This window comes from Nymphaea colorata, chromosome 7 (assembly GCF_008831285.2).
Source record: "Nymphaea colorata isolate Beijing-Zhang1983 chromosome 7, ASM883128v2, whole genome shotgun sequence".
In the NCBI taxonomy this organism is placed as follows: domain Eukaryota; kingdom Viridiplantae; phylum Streptophyta; class Magnoliopsida; order Nymphaeales; family Nymphaeaceae; genus Nymphaea; species Nymphaea colorata.
The window spans coordinates 3,562,805-3,583,243 of record NC_045144.1 but is presented as its reverse complement, the minus strand read 5'-3'; the positions used below and the strand labels follow the sequence as shown (position 1 = coordinate 3,583,243).

General features: G+C 40.0%; 1 protein-coding gene across 4 annotated transcripts in view; it reads left to right on the top strand.

Moving 5' to 3' along the window:
* LOC116257489 (telomere repeat-binding factor 1) overlaps positions 1-20,439 on the top strand; it is a 64,603-nt gene that overhangs the window by 10,027 nt on the left and 34,137 nt on the right. For all 4 annotated transcript variants that reach the window (XM_031634293.2, XM_031634295.2, XM_031634292.2 and 1 more), the window contains exon 7: positions 2,557-2,640. In XM_031634293.2, the coding sequence (XP_031490153.1) occupies positions 2,557-2,640 (84 nt within the window). The remainder of the gene's footprint in view (positions 1-2,556; positions 2,641-20,439) is intronic.

Genomic DNA, 20,439 nt, shown 5'->3' with positions numbered 1-20,439 from the left:
TGTTTTTCCTTTTTTTCTCCTTATTCTCTTTTTTCTTCTTTCTCCTCACGGTCGACCTGCTGCAGTCTACATTGCACTTCTTTCTTTCTATCTGGGCTGCCTTTCTTCTCTCCCTTCCTCTTTATTCTTTCTTCTTCCTTTTTTTCCTTCTACCTTACGTGCTATCTACCTTTCTTCATATTGTTGATGCTTCCTCTTTTTTTTTTTTTTCATAGTGAAGGAAACTTTGACTATTTGTTTCTTTTTCAATTAGACTAGTGTTTTTGTATGTGGAATCTTAGGTGGCATCAAATACTTATATTGTCGTTGGTTGCTCTTTTTGGTTTTCTCTCTGCCTTTCCTCCACACCCCTCTTCCCCTCTCAACAAATAGACTCACCAAAGCAAGCTCTGCTCTCTTCGTTTCCCACTTATGTTTTGTCACATGGTTGTCTATGTGTGTGCTCTCGAATATTTAACAGTAAAGTTATTTTTCTTGGGTAAACTTAAGAAAATCTTGGGAAAATAAAAAATAAAAAAATGTGAACTGATAAAAACACATTAGAAAAACTAGATAAAATGATAAAATTGATGTTTTGACGTTGACAAAAATGATGATAAGTAACTTCATTTAAGTTTAAATTTGAATTCATGTTGATATTGATGTAAAAGACAAAAAAAATGGGGGATTAAAGCACGATAAATATATTTTCAATTTAGAAAAAGCACATGCTTTTTCAGTTTTTTTATCGTTAATATCACAATATTTTTGAAAATATCTCTATATTTGTGACAATCACCATCATTTTGTAAATATAGTCTTTTCATGTAATATGTTTCTTAAAATTGTTTTTATGTAACTTTCTGCTTTTGAAATTAAATAACGTCTTTGGATAAAAATTTACAAATTTTATTATCCTTGAATCTCAATATGACAAGTGGCATGAGAGGCATTCTTATGGACAAAATTATTGTCAAATTGGGATGTGATTTCTTGGAACGAAATTATGGTTTTCATGGTTTCTTTCCCCAGAAGCCTATTTCTATCCTCCAAAACAAGAAGTTTTATGGCTATTGGGTTCTTCAGAGAGTGAGTCATACTCACTAATGTTTACTGGTTTGATGAAGCATTGGGAGCACTGTTAAGTTGCTAAATATTTATTTACTTTTAATGAACATGTACATGCTATCTGTAGCATATATTTTCATTATTGTGCACACAATATTTTATGCAATTCATGGTCAATGTGGGTTGTAGTTTCGTTTTGCAAATATAATCTTTTCATGTGATACATTTTTTTTAAATTTTTTTTCGTGTAACTTTCCAATTTGAGACTAAATAATGTCTTTGAACAAATTTACAAATATTATGTTATGCTTTGGTCATGCTGTAATAAGGACCTGTTTGGTTGCAATACTGGATTTTATCTTGCATAGCTTTTCATTTTTATATTTAGAAGATTTGTTTCGTCTTTATTAAAGATGTATGGTTTTTTAGTAACCTTAAAATTGAAAAATCAAAATATGATTTTCATTTTTCCACGATTTGCATATGATTCTGAGGTTTTAATTGTTCTGTCTTCTAAAGCTTTAGTCATTCTCTTACTAACGAAGTTATTTAGTTCCACACACATCAGAATATTTTTTTTCTTTGGCTCTCATCTATGTGAAAAATGACCTGTTATTTGGCTCTAAATAAAGAAATTTGGACTTTTTTGGCCTTTTCTGCTATGATCTTAACTATCAATTTTCACCTGTTTAATCATTATGGATACATAATCTAGACTCTAGTGCATATTCCTTACAAGGTAATCAATGAGTAGATGCAGAACATCTCAACTAAGTTTCTAAACGGGTACAGTATTAACTATAAGGAGCCACACACACACACACACACACACACACACACACACACACATATATATATATATATATATATATATATATATATATATATAGTGTGTGTGTGTGTGTGTGTGTGTGTGTATATGTATTCATATTAGAGCCATATTATGTGAAATAATTTCTTATTTGGATCTGAATGAAACATTTCAATCTTTTTCGCTCTTTCTAATATGATCTTAGCGATTGATTTTTCACCTCTTTAATAATGGAAGATACATAATCTAGACTCTAGTGCATATTCCTTACAAGGTAATCAATGAGTAGATACAGAACATCTTCAACTAAGTTTCTAAATGGGCACAGTGTGATGTTGAATAAAAATAATTATAAGGAGCCATATATGTAAATGTATGTATTCGTATTAGATCCGTATTATGTGACAAATGATTTATTATTTGGATCTAAATGAAAATTTCAATCTTTTTTGTGTTTCCTAATATGATCTTAGCTATTGATTTTTCATCTCCTTACTAAACACATATTAACATAAATGATGCCTAGTCCAGTGCTCTTTACAAGGTAATCAATGAATAGATATGGAACATCTTCAGCTAAACACATGTTACTGACTCCTGATGATTGTTTATAACTACATGACAACTAACGTACATTCACACGCAGGATCTTAGAATTTGTTTATGCATTGGTTTTTGAACAATTTCTGGATTTTCAGGATCAATATTCGGCTCCACCAAGCCTCAAGAGGCTTTTGTCTGCAAAACTGAAGGCTTTAACGGCAAACAGGAGGCTAATTAAGGTAATCATGATTAAAATCTATATTTGAATGTCATTAGAGCTAAGAAATTTGATGTTGGGTAAATGTCTCCCCATATAATTTGCTTGCTGTGGAGAAGTAAACTTATTTTGTGGCTTATTTGTCTCCCTGGCTGCCATCGATAGTCCTATGTGTTTTCCGCAAAGCATGAGAATGTAAAGATATTTATTTTGTTTTGAAATCATAGTTTGTCCAGTTGTATCCATATTCCATAGGTCTTTCCTTTATTTAGGAGATTGATGATATTTAGCTTCATTTTCTTAAGCTTTGAGGAAGTTGGCATGGTGAAAGCTTGCCTCAGCTCTCAGACGGACAGCTGCAGTTTGGTTTCTATGGGCATCAACTCTTTGAGTAAGAGAAAACATGTATAGGCCCTGCGAGGGTAATACCTGTTAGAATTTAAGGTGTAGACTTCATATAAGTATGCATGTATGTATTTTATGTGTTGTCATATGTCATGTACTCTTGGTAGCTATGTCACATAGGTACGGGGTGTGGGTGCTAATGCTGGTGCCGGAGTCAAAAAATTTAGGTGCGGCAGCGCAGCAAAGGTATATATATATATATATATATGTTGACAATGGGGCAGCTTTTTGAATATTAAAGAACCTGACCCTTCTTTAATTATTTTAGATAACTTTCTGGTTCTCATGGTAATTCTATTCTTTACCCTAATTCTCCCTTAAGTAAGGTTAGGGTAAGAGATCAATAACAGGAATTATGAGTTTTCTTCTCTTTTTCTCACAAAAACATGGTATCAGAGCCAGCGGCGGTGGCGTGATCCCTTCTATTTTCTGGCAACTGGCAGACTTCCGGCGACTCTCTTTCCGGTGACTGTCATACCTCTTTCTCTCCTCTCTCCTCTCTCGTCTTCTTCTTTCTTCTCTTCTCCTTCTTCTTCCTCCGTTCTATTGCTCGCTGGTTGGTGGGGTTTGATCACGCCCATGTGGAACGCGTGATCAGACTCCATTGGTGGAACCTGTGCAGCAGTTTTTTTTTTTCGTGGAGAAGGCTGACGCTGCTAGAGATGGTTGTCTGACGCGGCTGATGGTGGAACAAGAAGTGCGGGAGATGGCTGCTATTCGTAGAGACTTGTTGCTGATCGTGGAAATGATCTGTTGATATTACTGATTGTGGAACAACAAGAGGTGGACTTGCTGTTTGAGAGGTTGATGTGGGAACAGCAGAAGCAGCGGTAGTCTTGAGGCAGTAGTCGTCTGTAAGTTTTTCTTTGCAGCAGTCATTGTCAGCAAAATCTATTTTGTCTGTTCAGGGCCGTGTGGAAAGGAGTGATTGCTGCCTATGTTAATAACCTCCGGGAAACCAAGGGAAATTCTGTGACTTTTTTTTTTCCTGCCTGCACACACATATCATTTCAGTCCATATAAAGTGAGCATATATATTCTGTTTTGATCTTAAATATGGAGCAGAGAGATACTATTACTGATATGCAAAGAGAACATAAAAGTTCTGGGAGCCTTCTTTCATTTGGGTCGACGGTGAAATTGGATGGCACAAATTATGAAATTTGGTCTCACGTCTTTATGATGTCTGTTAAGGGGCACAGAAAAAAAACATGTTATTGAAGAAGAGGAACCCCTAACTACGTCTGAAAAATATTCTACATGGGAGGAAGATAACAATATTGTTATGGCGTGGATTATGAATAGCATGCAGGCACACATCACTCCTACAATTGCGCATTATACTTCTGCCAAACAGATGTTGGAATTTCTGAAGCAAACTTACTCCCACGATAAGAATATGAGCAAAATTTTGCAGGTTGAAGAAGAACTTCTCAAGCTCCAACCAGGTGACTCAGATCTGGCCCAATACTTTGCGTCACTCAAATCAGCCTATGAGAGACTAAAAGCTCTACGTTCCCCTTGTCAATCATGCTACAAAACTCATTTTGAGCAGCACATGGTGGCCAAATTTTTAGCGGGTTATCTCCTGAGTTTGCAGTGGCAAAAGCTCAAATGTTGATTGGGGTTGAAATTCCAGACCTTGCTGAAGCCTATAACAGGCTTAGTCGTCTGGCGGTGACAGTTACTCCATCCTCAACTGATGCACCCTCTTCAGCACTAGCTGTTCCAAGAGGCCGTGGGCAGGCCTTAGCCATCTTAGGAACTCGAGGACAAGGCTTCTCTAGAGGGAGAGGGGGTCGTGGTCCAGGAGGTGGACGTGGTAGATTTCAGTGCATGTTCTGTGGAAGACTTGGACATCTAGAAGATAGATGCTGGAATAAACATGGTCGCCCAATGATGCGAGGCTCTGAGTCATCACTGATCAAGGGTTCTGCTCATATCCCAAAAGCCTCACATGTTGAAGATGATACTACCGAACCAGCTGCTGAAAAGGTCACTGTTAGTATTAGTAAATCTGAGTATGAACAATTTTTGCTCAGAAAGGCTCCTCTTTCGCCTTAGCGTCTACGGTTGTGGGTGGTTTCGCTTTTTCCACCACTATGCACAACCAAGATCCAGGTAAGTCATGGTTTATTGATTCTGAAGCCTCCAAGAACTTCTGCAGTCAACCAAATTTATTCACTATGCTTCACCAGTTTCCTCAACCTAGACAGGTGAAGCTTGTAGATGGGAGATTCTCTCCCATTGTCGGTTGGGGCAGTGTGAAAATTTCAGATTGTTTAATTGTGAATAATGTGTTGTTTGCTCCTGATTTTCCTACTCACCTTCTCTCAGTTAAAGGGTTGACTCATGATTTGAACTGTAGAGTCATTTTTTATCCTGGTTCATGTTGGTTTCAAGACTTGTAGATTGGGAGGATGATTGGTAGAGGCCATGAACGAGGGGGAGTTTACTTCGTGTCTAAGGCCATGGACACAACTGCTACATCAGTCCCATCCAAACCTACCTATCTTCAGTGGCCTCTCAGACTTGGGCATCCATCGGTGTCAAAACTTTGTTGCTTGCTTCCTCAGCTTTCCGTGTCAGAGTCACTCCAGTGTGAAGCCTGTCAACTTGGGGTACACACTAGGAATAGTTTTCCGTCGAGTCTAAATCTTGCAAGTCATAGTATGTTTGATTTACTTCATGTCGATGTGTGGGGGCCTAGCCGTACTGCTAGCCGGTCTAAATTTTGATATTATCTGGTAGTAGTGGATGATTTTTCTCGTGTTAGTTGGGTTTTCCTTTCGATGGAACGGTTTGTTGCTATATGTATCCTTCATAATCTTATTATTGAACTAAAGGCTTAATTTGGACTTTCTGTTAAGGTTGTTCACACTGACAATGCTCTGGAATTCAAATCGTCAAACCTTTTACAATTTTACTCAAACCATGGAATTGTTCCTCAATTTACCTGTCCACATACCTTGCAATAGAATGGTGTTGCAGAGAGGAAGCACCGACATTTGTTGGAAGTCGCTCGTACACTCATGATACAGAGCCATGTACCATCTTATTTTTGGGGGGATGCAATATTAACTGCGTGTTACCTCATTAATCGCCTACCATCCTCATCTATACGTAACAAAATTCCAATTCAAATGCTTTATCCTGATCGTCCATTATTTCAAACTCAACCTCGTGTATTAGGATGCACATGCTTTGTTCATATTCTTGAACCAAAGTGAGATAAACTTGCTGCCCAAGCCCGAAAATGTATCTTTATTGGTTATTCCAAAAACCAACGAGGCTACAAATGTTTTGACCCTCTCACCCAGAAAGAGTATGTCAGTGCGGACGTCACATTCTTTGACTCTCATCCATATTACCCACAACCACCTACTTCTTGCTCTGAAAATCTCTCTCAATGTCCTTTGCCAATCCTACCTTTCCCGCTTATGTCCCTTTCGAGTCCATCTCCACCCTGGAATCGTTTTTCAAATCCTCCTTTAGTCTACTCTCGTTGACAGGGTCTCTCACATGGCTCTCCTCCATCATCCTCTCCTGAGGTAAGTGTACCTGATTCCTCACCTCTGGTTATCTCTGACTCGCAGGATCTCCCTATTGCCTTGAGGAAAGGTAAACGTCAGTGCACCATTCATCCCATTTCACAATACGCGACTTCTGAATACGTAAGTGACAAGGTGCGACAATTCATTCATGCTCTATCTAATACTACTCCGACTTGTCATCAGCAAGCATTACTAGACCCTAATTGGCGCCAGGCTATGGAAGAGGAAATACATACTTTACAGGAACGCCACACGTAGGACCTGGTTGATCCACCTTCAGGTTGTGATATTGTGGGCTCTAAATGGGTATTTACTGTAAAATACCATGCAGATGGAACCCTTGAACGTTATAAAGCTCGGCTGGTTGCGAAAGGATATACTCAGACGTATGGTATTGATTTCTTTGACACCTTCTCACCAGTTGCTCGGTTGGGGACCATTCAGCTCTTGATTTCTCTTGCAGTCATAGTTGACTGGCATATGCATCAATTGGATGTTAAAAATGCATTCTTGTATGGCGATCTTGAGGAGACAATTTATATGCAACAACCACCTGGCTTCGAGGTTCAAGGGGAGTGTGGGAAGGTGTGCAAATTGAGAAAGGCCATATATGGACTGAAACAAAGTTCCCGTGCATGGTTTCATAAACTATCTGATATTGTCTCGCAGAGTGGATTTCAGAGGTCACCCTTGATCATTCAGTGTTTGTTAAGAAGGGAGCGTTGGGAATGGTTATCTTGGCAATATATGTTGATGATATTATATTGATAGGCAACTATAAACAAGGTATATCTGAGACCAAAGCATTCCTACAAAAGCACTTTGTCACAAAAGACCTTGGACATTTGAGGTATTTTCTTGGGATAGAAGTGGCTCGTGGTAAGGAAGGAATGGTTCTCTTTCAAAGAAAATACATTTTAGAGTTATTATAAGAAACAGGAATGTTGGGGGCAAAACCTGCCACCATTCCCATGCATCCATGATTGCATTTACATGATGAGCAGGCAGAGCATGTACATTTTAAGACGTAGAGATCTTTGATTGGAAAGCTTCTTTATGTGATAGTTACAAGACCAGATATTAGTTTTGCTGTGGGAAAGCTAAGTCAGTTTATGGAAAAACCAAGGAAGGTTCACTGGGATGTTGCATTGATGATACTCAAATACTTAGTCTTCTCCTGGCAAAGGACTACTATTTAAGAAAGGGAAAACCTTAAATATCCAAGCCTACTGTGATGCAGACTACGCAGGATCTGTTGAAGATAGAAAATCCACTACTGGGTTTTGCATTTTTGTAGGAGGAAATCTTATATCTTGGAGGAGCAAGAAACAAAATGTGGTCTCACGGTCTAGTGCAGTTTCAGAATATAGGGCTATGGCCCAAACAACAACAAAATTAACGTGGGTTAAATCCATGCTCGAAAGCCTAGACATTCCGGTACAACTACCTATGACAATGTTTTGTGATAAGAGGGCAACCACTTATATTGCAAACAGCTCGGTCTTCCACGAAAGAACTAAGCACATTGAAGTAGACTGTCATTACATTCGTGATTTAGTTCAAGGAGTGATCTCTACCAATGTTATCATTGGCGTATCGTATCCTGTATCGGTCGGGCCGACCTATACGCCGTATCGTAACGTATTGTAAAATTAATTTTTTAATTTGTAAAAAAAATTATTATTATTTTTTAAATACAGAAAAAACAGAAAAATTCTAAAAAATCCGAAAAAACAAGCAAAAATCAGAAAAAATCAAGAAAAATGTATTTAAAGGAACATTCATCATTCATGTATATGAAGTATGAACTACGAAGTATGAATATGAACAACACATCCATGGTGCGGTTTGACCACACCTGACTCGCGTTTGACACAAGTTAGGTGCGCATTCAGAAATGACGATTATAGTCAGGTGTGGCTGACCACACCCGACTCACTTTAAACGTGGCTGGGCGCGAATCTGGGTTGCACCCGCACGCGCACCCGCGTCTTGTTGACACGGGTGCGGGTCCAAAAAAACAGCACCCGTGTGACATTGCTTGGTAGTTTGATCATTGATGTATGATTTATATATATAAATACATGGATGTGTACTTAGGCTTTTTATGTATTTATTTTCTCTTTATTTTTCTGTTCTTTTTCTACCCTTTTTCCATATTTTTTATCTTTCTTGTTTATTAGCCACATAGGAGAGAGGGAAGGCTATTGGCTGCTCCCAACAATTAGAAATCTAGCCGTTGCAGCTGGCCCAACAGCTAAGTCACACGGGTGCGGGTGCGATATGGGTGCAAATACGGGGATACGGGTACAGACACGGTAATTTTCACAATTCTCAGATACACAGATACGACAAAATATAATATTCTCAAAAATTATAAATTGAAAAAAAAACATGAAATTAATAGTTCACTGAACTCTCAAACTCATAACAAAACATTATTTATCAATATAATCATTTTAGTCATTGTCAATGCCCAAATCGTCCTCAGACTCATCTTCTTCTTCCACAATTTCACATGTTGATGGAATAGAAGGTTCTTCGAATCTTGAATTAACAACCTCTGATCCACAACCACCCTGATCCTGGATATATTCCCCTTTCTTTCTTATGTTAATTTATTATGAAAGTTTTGTGTTGGTGATTTTAATTTGATCCTGAATAGTGCTGAGAAGTCTAGTCGGCCTCCTGCTTTGGCTAGTTGCATCTCCTTTTCTAACTTCATTCATGAATAGTGAACTTTTTGAAATCACAAACCAGAAATTCAAATTCTTTTGGTCGAACAATTGCCATTGAAATGAGAATGTTATGTTCTGCAACCTGCATTGATGTATGTTTCATCAATAACTCTTGGCTGGAGGAGTTTGAACCTATGGTTAGTTTGTCATTCCTCCGAAGAACGACCTCTGATTCACAACTCTCGCACTCATTAGAAGCAGAGTGCTTCTTGGTTGGAACTTGGAAGTTTAGAACTCACTTTCCACATTAAAGCCAAAGAGAACCTCCCCTCGACAAATCCAAAAACAGAAAAAAACCCCAAATCCAAATGAAGAACCCTAACTTCTAATATCGAAAAGAAAAAAAAAAAACCCACTTAGGCACTTACTTGTCCGTCGCCGTCTGCTGCCGGACATGACCGGATGTCACCTTCGGTCGCCAGAAGTCGTCACTGTCGCCTGCCATCGCTGCGGACTTTCTGCTGCTTAGATGGAAGAGTGAAGACCTAACTAAAGACGAAAGAGTGAAGACGAAAGGGAGACGCTCGAGTCTGGCCTAACTTAACATCAATCGGTTTTTTGGGTTTGGATCGGGTCTGACCCAGACCCGATCCAAACATATTGGTGACGTATCCGTATCTGAATCGTCATATCGGTGTATCGATACGGATACGTGGGCTAATCCCACGTGTCCGTGTGACTTAGCCCAACTGCTAGCTCCTTTGCTCATTCTTTATTTTTGTCCTATAAAATAGGGACTTTGAGTCCCTTGCTTGGTAAGGCTTTAAGGCCCGGTGTTGAAATGCTTTAAGATTCAACAATACAAGTTATTCACCTCTAGTTTGAGGTTTTTCGTTTGTGTGAGCTCTTGGTGAGCCTGGTGTCTTCAAGTGTATGTTATTGAAGAATCTCTGTCAGCTAATTCAGCTTTGATTTACATGGTATCAGAACCATTGGTTTGGCCCTAGGTTTGTTGATTTTGGAGGCCTTGAAAGATCAGTTTTTGCTGCCCACTTGCGACTGTGAAGTTCACCATCTGTTTGGTGTAATCACTGGAACTGCACCTTACTATTTTTGCTGCTGTTTTTGGATAAAGAAGTGCTCGCCTTCTTGTCGGAAATACTGCTGGATATAAGGACATATATGGTGGCATTGGTGCTAAAGAAAAATTTGTCCACCAACTGTTTGATAATAGCTCTATGAGGGATCATATCATCCTTTTATCATGACCATTATAGGGATTGTTGTGGCATCATTTTTTGGTGTTGTCACAAGTTCTTTTGTTGCTGATTTAATGGATATCTCTCCTCAGTGCTCAACAAGTCACTCACAACAATACAAGGTATATATCATGGATGACAAAACTACTTCCATTCCTTTCTCTAAGCTTACTCCATCTAATTATGTTCAATGGGCAATAATTGTGTAACACTTTATTAGAAGCAAAGGATTGTGGAGACTTGTTGATGGATCTAAAAGTGAGCTTCTACTATACCAAAACCATAGATGGAAAAACCCTTGAACTAGAATATGATTGAGAAGTTACACACTTTTGTTATAAATCACAATGGAAAAACATACTTTTGTTATAAATCACACTTTGAGCCTACCATGGTTGAGAAGTTTCTTGCTGGTCCGTCACCATGGTATGCAGTTACTAAAACTCAGATGCTTATTAGGAGTGAAATTCTTGATCTATTTGAAGCATACAATAGACTTAGTTGTATGGCTATTACTTTGTCCCAACCAGTTGGTGGGTCTCTTGCTTCTGCCCTTGCTGTGAGTGGTCAAGGCAGCACTTATAGTGCCGAAGGTATAGGTATAGGTCGTGGAACTGGTGGCCGTGGAAGGTTTCAATGCACCTATTGTGGGAAGATGGGACATTTGGATGATCGTTACTGGGACAAACATGCTCGTCCATCTTGTTTGTCACAGAGCAGGGGTATTCTGACTAAGCTGGGCAAGAGCTTTGCCTAGGTAGCCACACCTACTATGGGCGGTTTTCTTCTTTAGTGTTTGAGACAGTTACAATTAGTATTGACAGATATGAGTATGAGCATTTTTTAGCACACAAAGCCTATCAGGCTTCAGCTTCCATAGCTTTGATTGATCTAGCCTAGGGGTGGGCATCGGGCCGGCCCGGCCCGGCCCGGGTCGGTCCATCGGGCCTGAAGCCCGGGCCCGGGTGATAGAAATCTAGCACCAATATCTGTAATCAGAAAACAATACTTACGCAGGAAGATAGAGAGATAGAGAGAGAGAGAGAGAGAGAGAAAACAAGAAGAAACTGAGGAGAAGAAGTTGTAGCCAAAATGGTTTGCATGGCCTCTATTTATAATCCCATTTTCAGAATTCTAAGAGTCTCCAATTGTAGAATCATAGGAGATTTCACAAGCTCCAAGGACATTAATTACATCATAGAAACCTAAGAGACTTCACATATTACAAAGATATTAACTACAACATAGAATCCTAGGAGACTTCACATATAACAAGGATATTAACTACAACATAGAATCCTAGGAGACTCTTTACATGTTACAAGGACATTAAATATCTTAACACATTCTACAAGGAGGTGGAATCCTAAGAGACTCCTCTTCAACGTGCTGGTGAAGGATTTATATTTTAACACCCTCCCTCAAGTTGTGCATGGTTTTGCACCATGTACAACTTGCCTTTTAGAAACCAGAATCGTTCCTTTGTTAATCCTTTTGTAAAAGTCTGCAACTTGTTCATCTGTACGAACATAAATAGGCTGAATCCCCTTGTCTTCCACCTTTTGTCTAACAAAGTGTTGATCAATCTCAATGTGCTTTGTTCGACCATGTTGTATGAGATTAAAGACAATGTTAATAGCGCTTTGATTATCGCACATTAACATTGACGTTTTAATCTTTTCTCCAATGTCTTCTAGCAAATGTCTAACCCATGTAACTTCAGTAGTACCTGCAGCCATGCATCTGTATTCAGCTTCAGTGCTGTTTCTTGCTACTGCCTTTTGCTTTCGACAACTCCAAGACACAAGATTACGTCCAATGAAAATACAAAAACCAGAAATGGACTTTCTTTGATCGGGATCTCTATCCCAATCTGCATCTGTGAATGTCATAAGTTGATGTCCAGTAGTTATATTTTCACTCTTACCATAAAGTAAGCCATCTCCTGCTGTCCCTTTAAGATATCTTAATATTCTTTTGACTGCATCCATGTGAGTATCTGGTCTAGTAAATGTATGATATTGAAGTGCCCCAACAATACTTCGATATTGCGTAGGATCTTCATATAACTCCCCATCCTGAGCACTTAGTCTTTGATTTAGAACACTAGGAGTTCCAACAGGCTTACAATCAGACATACCTGACTTTTTCAGCAGATCTAACGTGTATTTCTGTTGTGTCAATGTGAGGCGATTATTGTGCCTATCAATCTCCACTCCAAGAAAGAATCGTAAATCACCAAGCTCTTTCATTTTGAAGTTTTGCATCATCAAAACTTTAGCTTCTTCTATGTGTTTTTCTGAATTGCCTATGATAACAATATCATCAACATATATAAGAAGTAAAGTAAATATGTTTTCCTTTCGATAAATGAAAAGAGAGTGATCTAGAGGACATATCCGAAAACCACATTCTTGAATCTTGCAGGAGAAACTGTCAAACCACGAACGTGAGGCCTGTTTAAGTCCATAAATAGATTTTTTTAGTTTGCAAACCCATGCATGAGAGTCTCCTTTCGTGTATCCTGGAGGTTGTTCCATATATACTTCCTCCCTTAAATCACCATGATGAAAAGCATTATTTACGTCCATTAGATGTAGTCTCCATCTATATTCAACTGCCAATGATATAATCACGCGAATTGTTCCCATTTTGATCATAGGGCTGAATGTCTCATCATAATCTTCTCCATATTGTTGTGTAAACCCTTTTGCTACTAACCTTGCTTTGTGTCTTTCTATGCTGCCGTCAGGTTTGTATTTAATTTTGTATACCCATTTGGAGCCCACTACGTTCTTTTCGTGTGGCCTTGGAACGATCTCCCATGTTCCACATTCATGCAAGACATCCATTTCTTCTTTCATAGCCTTTCTCTAATGATGTGATTTTGATGCTTGATCAAATGAAGTGGGTTCTTCCTCCTTGCCAACTTTTGCCATGAATAACTAAAAATCAAGTGATAACGAATCATAGCTAACCCACCTGTGAATGGGATGACGAATGCTTTGGGATCTTCTAAGGTGGGGCATGTTGTCTTCTTCACTGTGAGCATCTCTGTCCCTTAGTCTTCGGCTGTAGATAAGACCCGAATACCGATGTGCATCGTTGCTCTGTTCTTCATTATTGCTTTCGTGATGACTTGATGACTGTGTTGGATCTTCTTGATTTTCACTTTGAGCCATATCCGACGGTTGTATTGCTCTCTCTGGATCTTCATTTTGAGGCACATCATTTTCTATAACAGAATCTGCATTGAATAACTGTGTACTGGTCCAGGGATCATAAGATTCAATGGTCATAGGCATTTCATTTGTATTATCAAAACTATGTTCATCAAAAATGACATTTCTTGAAGTTTTGATACGTTTAGTTGTTAGATCATAGCATCGAAAACCTTTATATTCATCAGCATATCCAACGAATCTACATTGAATAGCTTTGTCTCGAAACTTGTTCCTCAAGGCAGCATCAACGTGAACATAGCATACACAACCAAAAACCTTCAAGTTCTTGTAATCAGGTTGTTTGCCTAAGAGTGTAAAATATGGCGATTTAGACATCAAGAGTGTCGTAGGCAAACAATTTATTATGTATACAGCAGTATGGAAGGCTTCAGTCCACAAGGAAATGAGCACATTAGTATCATGCATCATGCTCATGGCGCTTTCAACTATATGTCGATGTTTCCGCTCAACTACACCATTTTGTTGTGGTGTGTAAGGCCAGGAAATTTGTCTAGTTATCCCTTTTTCATGTAGAAATTCAATAAAATCAAGCGAGGAATATTCTCCCCCTCCATCACATTGAAAATGCACCACATTGGATGAAAATTTGGTTTGAATCATGACATAGAAGTTTCGAAATATGTGGGGTACTTCTGATTTGTGTTTCATGAAGTAAATCCAGGTGAAACGTGAGTAAGAGTCAATGAATAAGACATAATATCTTGACCCAGACATGGAATCAATAGGGGCTGGCCCCCATACATCAGAAAAAATAGTTTCAAAAGGTTTGGAAGCCCTTTGATTTATATTATGGAAAGGTAAAACATGACTCTTACAAAGTCCACAACTTGAACATTTTTTGACACTTGAAGTAAGAGGTAAGCTTGATCTTGGAATGAGACTATCTGTGACAAGTTTTTCAATGAAATGTCGACCACAGTGTCCTAGCCGACTATGCCACAGATCAGACTCCATAAATTGGTTAGGGCCCCTTACTTTTGATTGAAAATGACAAGAACTTGGCACTGATGACGCATTATGAGAAAGAGAAAATGTCTTCAATCCTATATCAAAAGTGGATGAATCCTTGGGTAGACATTCCTTGAGGACGTACATATTCCCTTGACGCTCCCCTCTAGCGAACATTTTCTTCGTTTGGAGGTCCTTGACATAGACAGAAGAATGTGTGAATTCAACAGAAGAGCTTGTATCATCAATGAGTTTAGAAATGGATATGATGTTCTTTTTGATATTGGGAGCAAGAACAACATTAGACAGTGATAAAGGCGAGGATGATAATGGAATATGTGCATTTCCAATATGTGTAATGGGATGAGATTTTCCATCGCCTGTTATAATGCAACTTCTACCATAATGAGGGGATAAGTTAGTTAATTTACCTGCATTTCCTGTTACATGGGTAGCTGCACCTGAATCCAAGAACCATTCTCCCTGCTCATTTTGCTTTATAGTCATCTTTGAGAATGCGGTCATCAATAGCTGTTGCATATCTTCCGCGGTGGATTTAGAACTTTGTCCTCCTTGTTTATAATCATGTCTTACCCCTTTGTTTTTATTTTGAGGATTAAACCAACACTGTGCCTTCATGTGCCCTTTCTTGTTGCACTGAAAACAAATTGGTATTTTTCTTGAAGTATCCAAAGGAGACATACCTTGGTTATGTGGTGTTGGTAGAATGCCACGACCACCATGGTTGGAGTTCCCATGGCTCTTACCAAACTTTACATTCATAGCCAACACATTTTGGGAGTTCCCTTGATGAGTCATTTCAATGACTCTTTTTATATTCATTTCGTGTTGGAGAAGTTTACCTTGTAGTTCGTTGGAGGAAGGCAGAACAGGAAGGACCTCAAGAGCTGTAATAAAAGCATGATAATCATGCCCAAGTCCATTCAAGGTTTGCTGCACCTTTTCCTTATCAGAAATGTTATTCCCTGAGGCAGCAAGTTGGTCTGCGACGACCTTAATACGCCCCAAATAATCCATGATAGATGTTGGACCTTTGCTCAAATTCTGAAATTCTTTCTTTAAGTACATAATTCGAGCTTCTGATATTTGGGAAAAGGTATCAGCAAGGGTTTCCCATAATTCTTCTGCAGTACAATCATCAGAAACTGAAAGTAACACTTGTTGAGATAAAGTGGACAAAATATACGCAACCAGACTTTGGTCACGTCTCATCCACATAGCATGTTCAGGATTGCTGTCTTCATGAACAACAATAACTTCTCCTGCCTCATTTTTTATTTCCTACAGAACATGTATTGGTGGAGCCTTTGTTGAACCATCGAGATGTCCAAAGAGGCATTGACTTCTTGTGAAAGACATGATTTGCCTTTTCCAGATCAGATAATTCTCATGGTTGAGTTTTTCTGTAATAAAGTGAGGAAGAAAACTTGAGGACATGCCAGAATGCGAAAGGTTTTCCATAACAGCAGAAAAGAAGGGTATAGGTAGAAGATGAGAGGGAAAGAAGACACGATATAACAAGATGTGTCCTTAGGTAAGCAAGAAGAAAAAGGAACAAGAATTGTGCAAGAGAAAAGTAAATTCAGGATAGAAACAAGATGAGAAAAGAGTTCTGACCAGATCAGATCAGTTTGGGCATTTCGTTTGGTAGAGATAACGTAACCTGGCGCTCTGATACCATGATAGAAATCTAGCACCAATATCTGTAACCAGAAAACAGTACTTACGCAGGAAGATATATATATATATATATATATATATATAGAGAGAGAGAGAGAGAGAGAGAATGAAAACAAGAAGAAACTGAGGAGAAGAAGTTGTAGCCAAAATGGTTTGCATGGCCTCTATTTATAATCCCATTTCCAGAATTCTAAGAGTCTCCAATCGTAGAATCCTAGGAGATTTCACAAGCTCCAAGGACATTAATTACATCATAGAAACCTAAGAGACTTCACATATTACAAGGATATTAACTACAACATAGAATCCTAGGAGACTTCACATATAACAAGGATATTAACTACAACATAGAATCCTAGGATACTCTTTACATGTTACAAGGACATTAAATATCTTAACACATTCTACAAGGAGGTGGAATTCTAAGAGACTCCTTTTCAACGTGCTGGTGAAGGATTTATATTTTAACACCGGGCTCGGCCCGATAATCTTGCCCGGCCTGGCCACCAAAAGTCAGGCCTGGCTCGGCCCGCCGCGAAGAGGGAGACACGGGAAGGGGGAGCCGAGCGGAGAGGGAGACAGAGGCGGAGAGGGAGAGGAGTGAGCTGCGGGGGACGGAGGCGGTGTGGGAGCAGAGCGGGGCTACGGGAGACGGAGGCAGAGAGGGAGGGGAGCGAGCGGGGCTGCGGGGGACGGAGGCGGAGATGGAGGGGAGCGAGCGGGCCAGGCGGAGAGGGAAAGGGAAAAGGGAGAGGGAGACGGAAGGGAGATGGAGCAGAGGGAGACGGAAGGGAGAGGGAGAGGGAGCAGAGGGAGACGGAAGGGAGCAGAGGGAGAGGGAGACGAGAGAGAGGGAGGGGTTAGGGGAGCGAGCGGAGGGCGGAGGCCGCCCTTGCCGCCCGGGCCCGACCCGGTTTGGTTATCGGGCCGGGTTATCGGGCCCGGGCCCGGCCCGGGCCAGGTTTTCCCTGGCCCAGGCCCGGGCCCAACCGGGTCGGGTCAGCCCGGCGGCGGCCCGGCCCGACACCCAACCGGGCCGGGTCGGCCCGACGGTGGCCCGGCCCGACTCCCAGGCCTAATCCAGCCCTCTCTGTAGGTACATCCACGCTTGATTCAAGTATTTCTCGGATTATTGCCTCAGGAGCATTGAGACATTTCTGCAGTAGACCAACTTTTTTCACTTCTTTGCATAGATTCTCTCTGCCATGTCATGTCAAAATTGCAAATGATAGAATGTCTCATGTTCTGGGTTATAAAGATACGAAGCTTTCTCATTTCATAACTGTTCCATATGTCTTATTTGCTCCTGAGTTTCCATCTCATTTGCGACTTACAAACTGGGAAGACGATTGGTGGTGGCTAGGAGGAAGGGGGAGTCTGCATCTTGTCAGATCTTATGGGGTTTACAACTTCCTCTTCTTCATCTGAGTCTATGTCCTTCAAGTGGCATCTCAGGTTTGGTCATCGTTCAGGGTCCGTGCTCTATTACATCCTACCTCAGTTGTCTGTCCCAAAGTCATTTCAATGCGAGGCTTGTTAACTTGGCATGTACATTCGTAGTAGTTTTCCTTTGAGTCTTACTCCATTGAGTCAAGGTTTGTTTGATCTTTTTTATGTTGATGTGTGTGGGGACCTAGCAGGGTTTATAGCTGATCTAAATTTCAGTCATTGTCAATGATTATTGTAAAAATCAATTGAGTATTTCTTTTGAAAGTCTGAAGTCATTTGTACTCTCAAAAACCTAATTATTGAAATAAAAACTCATTTTGGTTTTATGGTCAAGTGTATTCACACTGATAATGCTCTTGAGTTCAAATCATCAATCTTAATGACCTTTTATTCTAAAAATGACATATCTCTCCAATTTACATGTCTCCATACCTCACAATAGAATGGAGTTGGCAAAAGAACACATCGACAACTTCTCACTGTTGCCCGTATCTAATGCTACATAAATATGTACCTGCATATTTATGGGGAGATGCAATACTCACAAATTGTTACTTGACCAATCGTTTACCCTTATCCTTAATTGACGACAAAGTTCCTATTAAACTTGTTTACCCTAATCGACCATTATTTCCAATTGCCACCGAAGTATTTGGTTGTACTTGTTTCATTCACATGCTTGGACCTAAACGTGTTAAACTAGCTGCTCAAGCCATTAAGCGTGTGTTCATTGGTTATCCTTGAAACCAAAAGGGTTACAAGTGCTTTGATCCGTTAGCTCACAAACAGTATATCAGTCCAGATGTCACTTTCTTTGCGTCTCAGCTTTACTTTAGTGCACCTTATGTCCCATTAGCTCTAACCAGAAAGCACATCAAAGTTTGAGATGCCTTCCCCCATTAGCTCTAACCAAAAAACACATCAAAGTTTGAGATTCCTTCCTTTACTTCGAATGTGAATTGGTTCCAAGATTGCCCACTGGTCTACACACACCGACAAGATCCCTCTAATGATCGACCCTCAGAGTCTTCTCAAGGTGTGAGCCCTATTGAAGTGAGTATACCTGGTGTTGATCCATCTTAGTATTTGTTTATAACCCTTCGCAAAGGTAAGAGACAGTTTATCATGCATCCTATCTCGCAGTTTCTTTCTACTGATCACCTTGGTGACAACTTACAGCAGTTCCTTCATGCTTTGTCAGTTTATATTGTGCCTACTAGTCATCACCAGGCATTACTAGACTGTAAATGGCGACATGCTATGCAGGATGAGATGCATGTCCTCATATAGCATGGTACTTGGGGTTGATTGATCATCTTTTAGCTTGTGATATTGTCGGCTCCAAATGAGTGTTTATAGTCAAGTATCATTCATATGGATCCGTAGAAAGATATAAGGCTCAATTGGTGGCTAACTCTGTAACACAGGTACGGCTCCAAGGGAGGAGTACCCGTTCGGTACCGGTACGACACTGGTACGGGTACGGCACCCGGTACGGCTATTTGAGGCGTTGACTGTACCAGGTACGGTCAACACACCAGAGGCCGTATCCGTCCATTTTTGGACACGGTCAAAGTTGACCGAGTCCAAATATGTCCATTTCTTTATTTTAATGACTGTTTGATTTTATCTTTTAAAACTATTTTAACGTTAAAAAACCTTAAGTTCGAAACCTTTTTTTCGTTTTAAGTTTTCTCCTCTCCGAGTCTCCGGCGACGGCAGCGGCAGGGAAGGCAGGGGCGGCGAACGCAGGGTCCTCTCCGGCGACGGCAGCAGCGAAACAAAGGCGACAACAGCGGCAGAACGGCAGGGCGACAACAGCGGCGACTGTGAGGGTATTTTTCATTTTTTTTTCATTTTCCACCCCTGCCTTCGCCGTCGGCGACGACCGGCAACGACAGTCGTCGATCTTGAGATGACATTCGAGTTATTGCCGGCAGCGGCGATTGTAAGGGTATTTTTCAATTTTTTTTTTCATTTTACACCCCTGCCTTCACCATCGGCTCTTGAGATTGTTTTTTGTGTTCCGTTTGCGTTTGTTTTTTGTGTTCTATTTTCCAAGTGTTTCCCCGGAGATATGCATCGATTGTCAGAAATAAGCTTCTCTGTTTGTGTTTGTGTTCCCTTTATTTGACCTCTTAATCAGAAAACGACGGCGACGGCAGGTTCTGAGATATATCGTTTCGTGATCATCTCTGCGTCTTCCCTAGTTATTGATGTGATATATCGTTTCATGATAAGATTCGTCTATTTGGAATGATCCCCGTTTCTATTGGTTCTGTGTTGCAGCTCTTTTGCTAGGTGCTTTTCAAACATAAGTTGTAATGGCTGATAAAGGAAAAGAAATGATGCCTACAGGAAGCGGAAATGTAGAAAGCAACAGTGGTAGTGTTAATACCGCTATAGTAGAGAAGGATAATCCATCTCAGCCTCTTTGGCGCTATGTGAAGAAACTATCAAAAGGACCAGGTGGTGGTGGGAATGTAATGTTTTCTTGCAAATTTTGTGATATGATGTTCACGGGCTCTTATACACGTTGCAAGGCACATTTGTTGCATATTTCTGGCGTTGGAATTAGACCA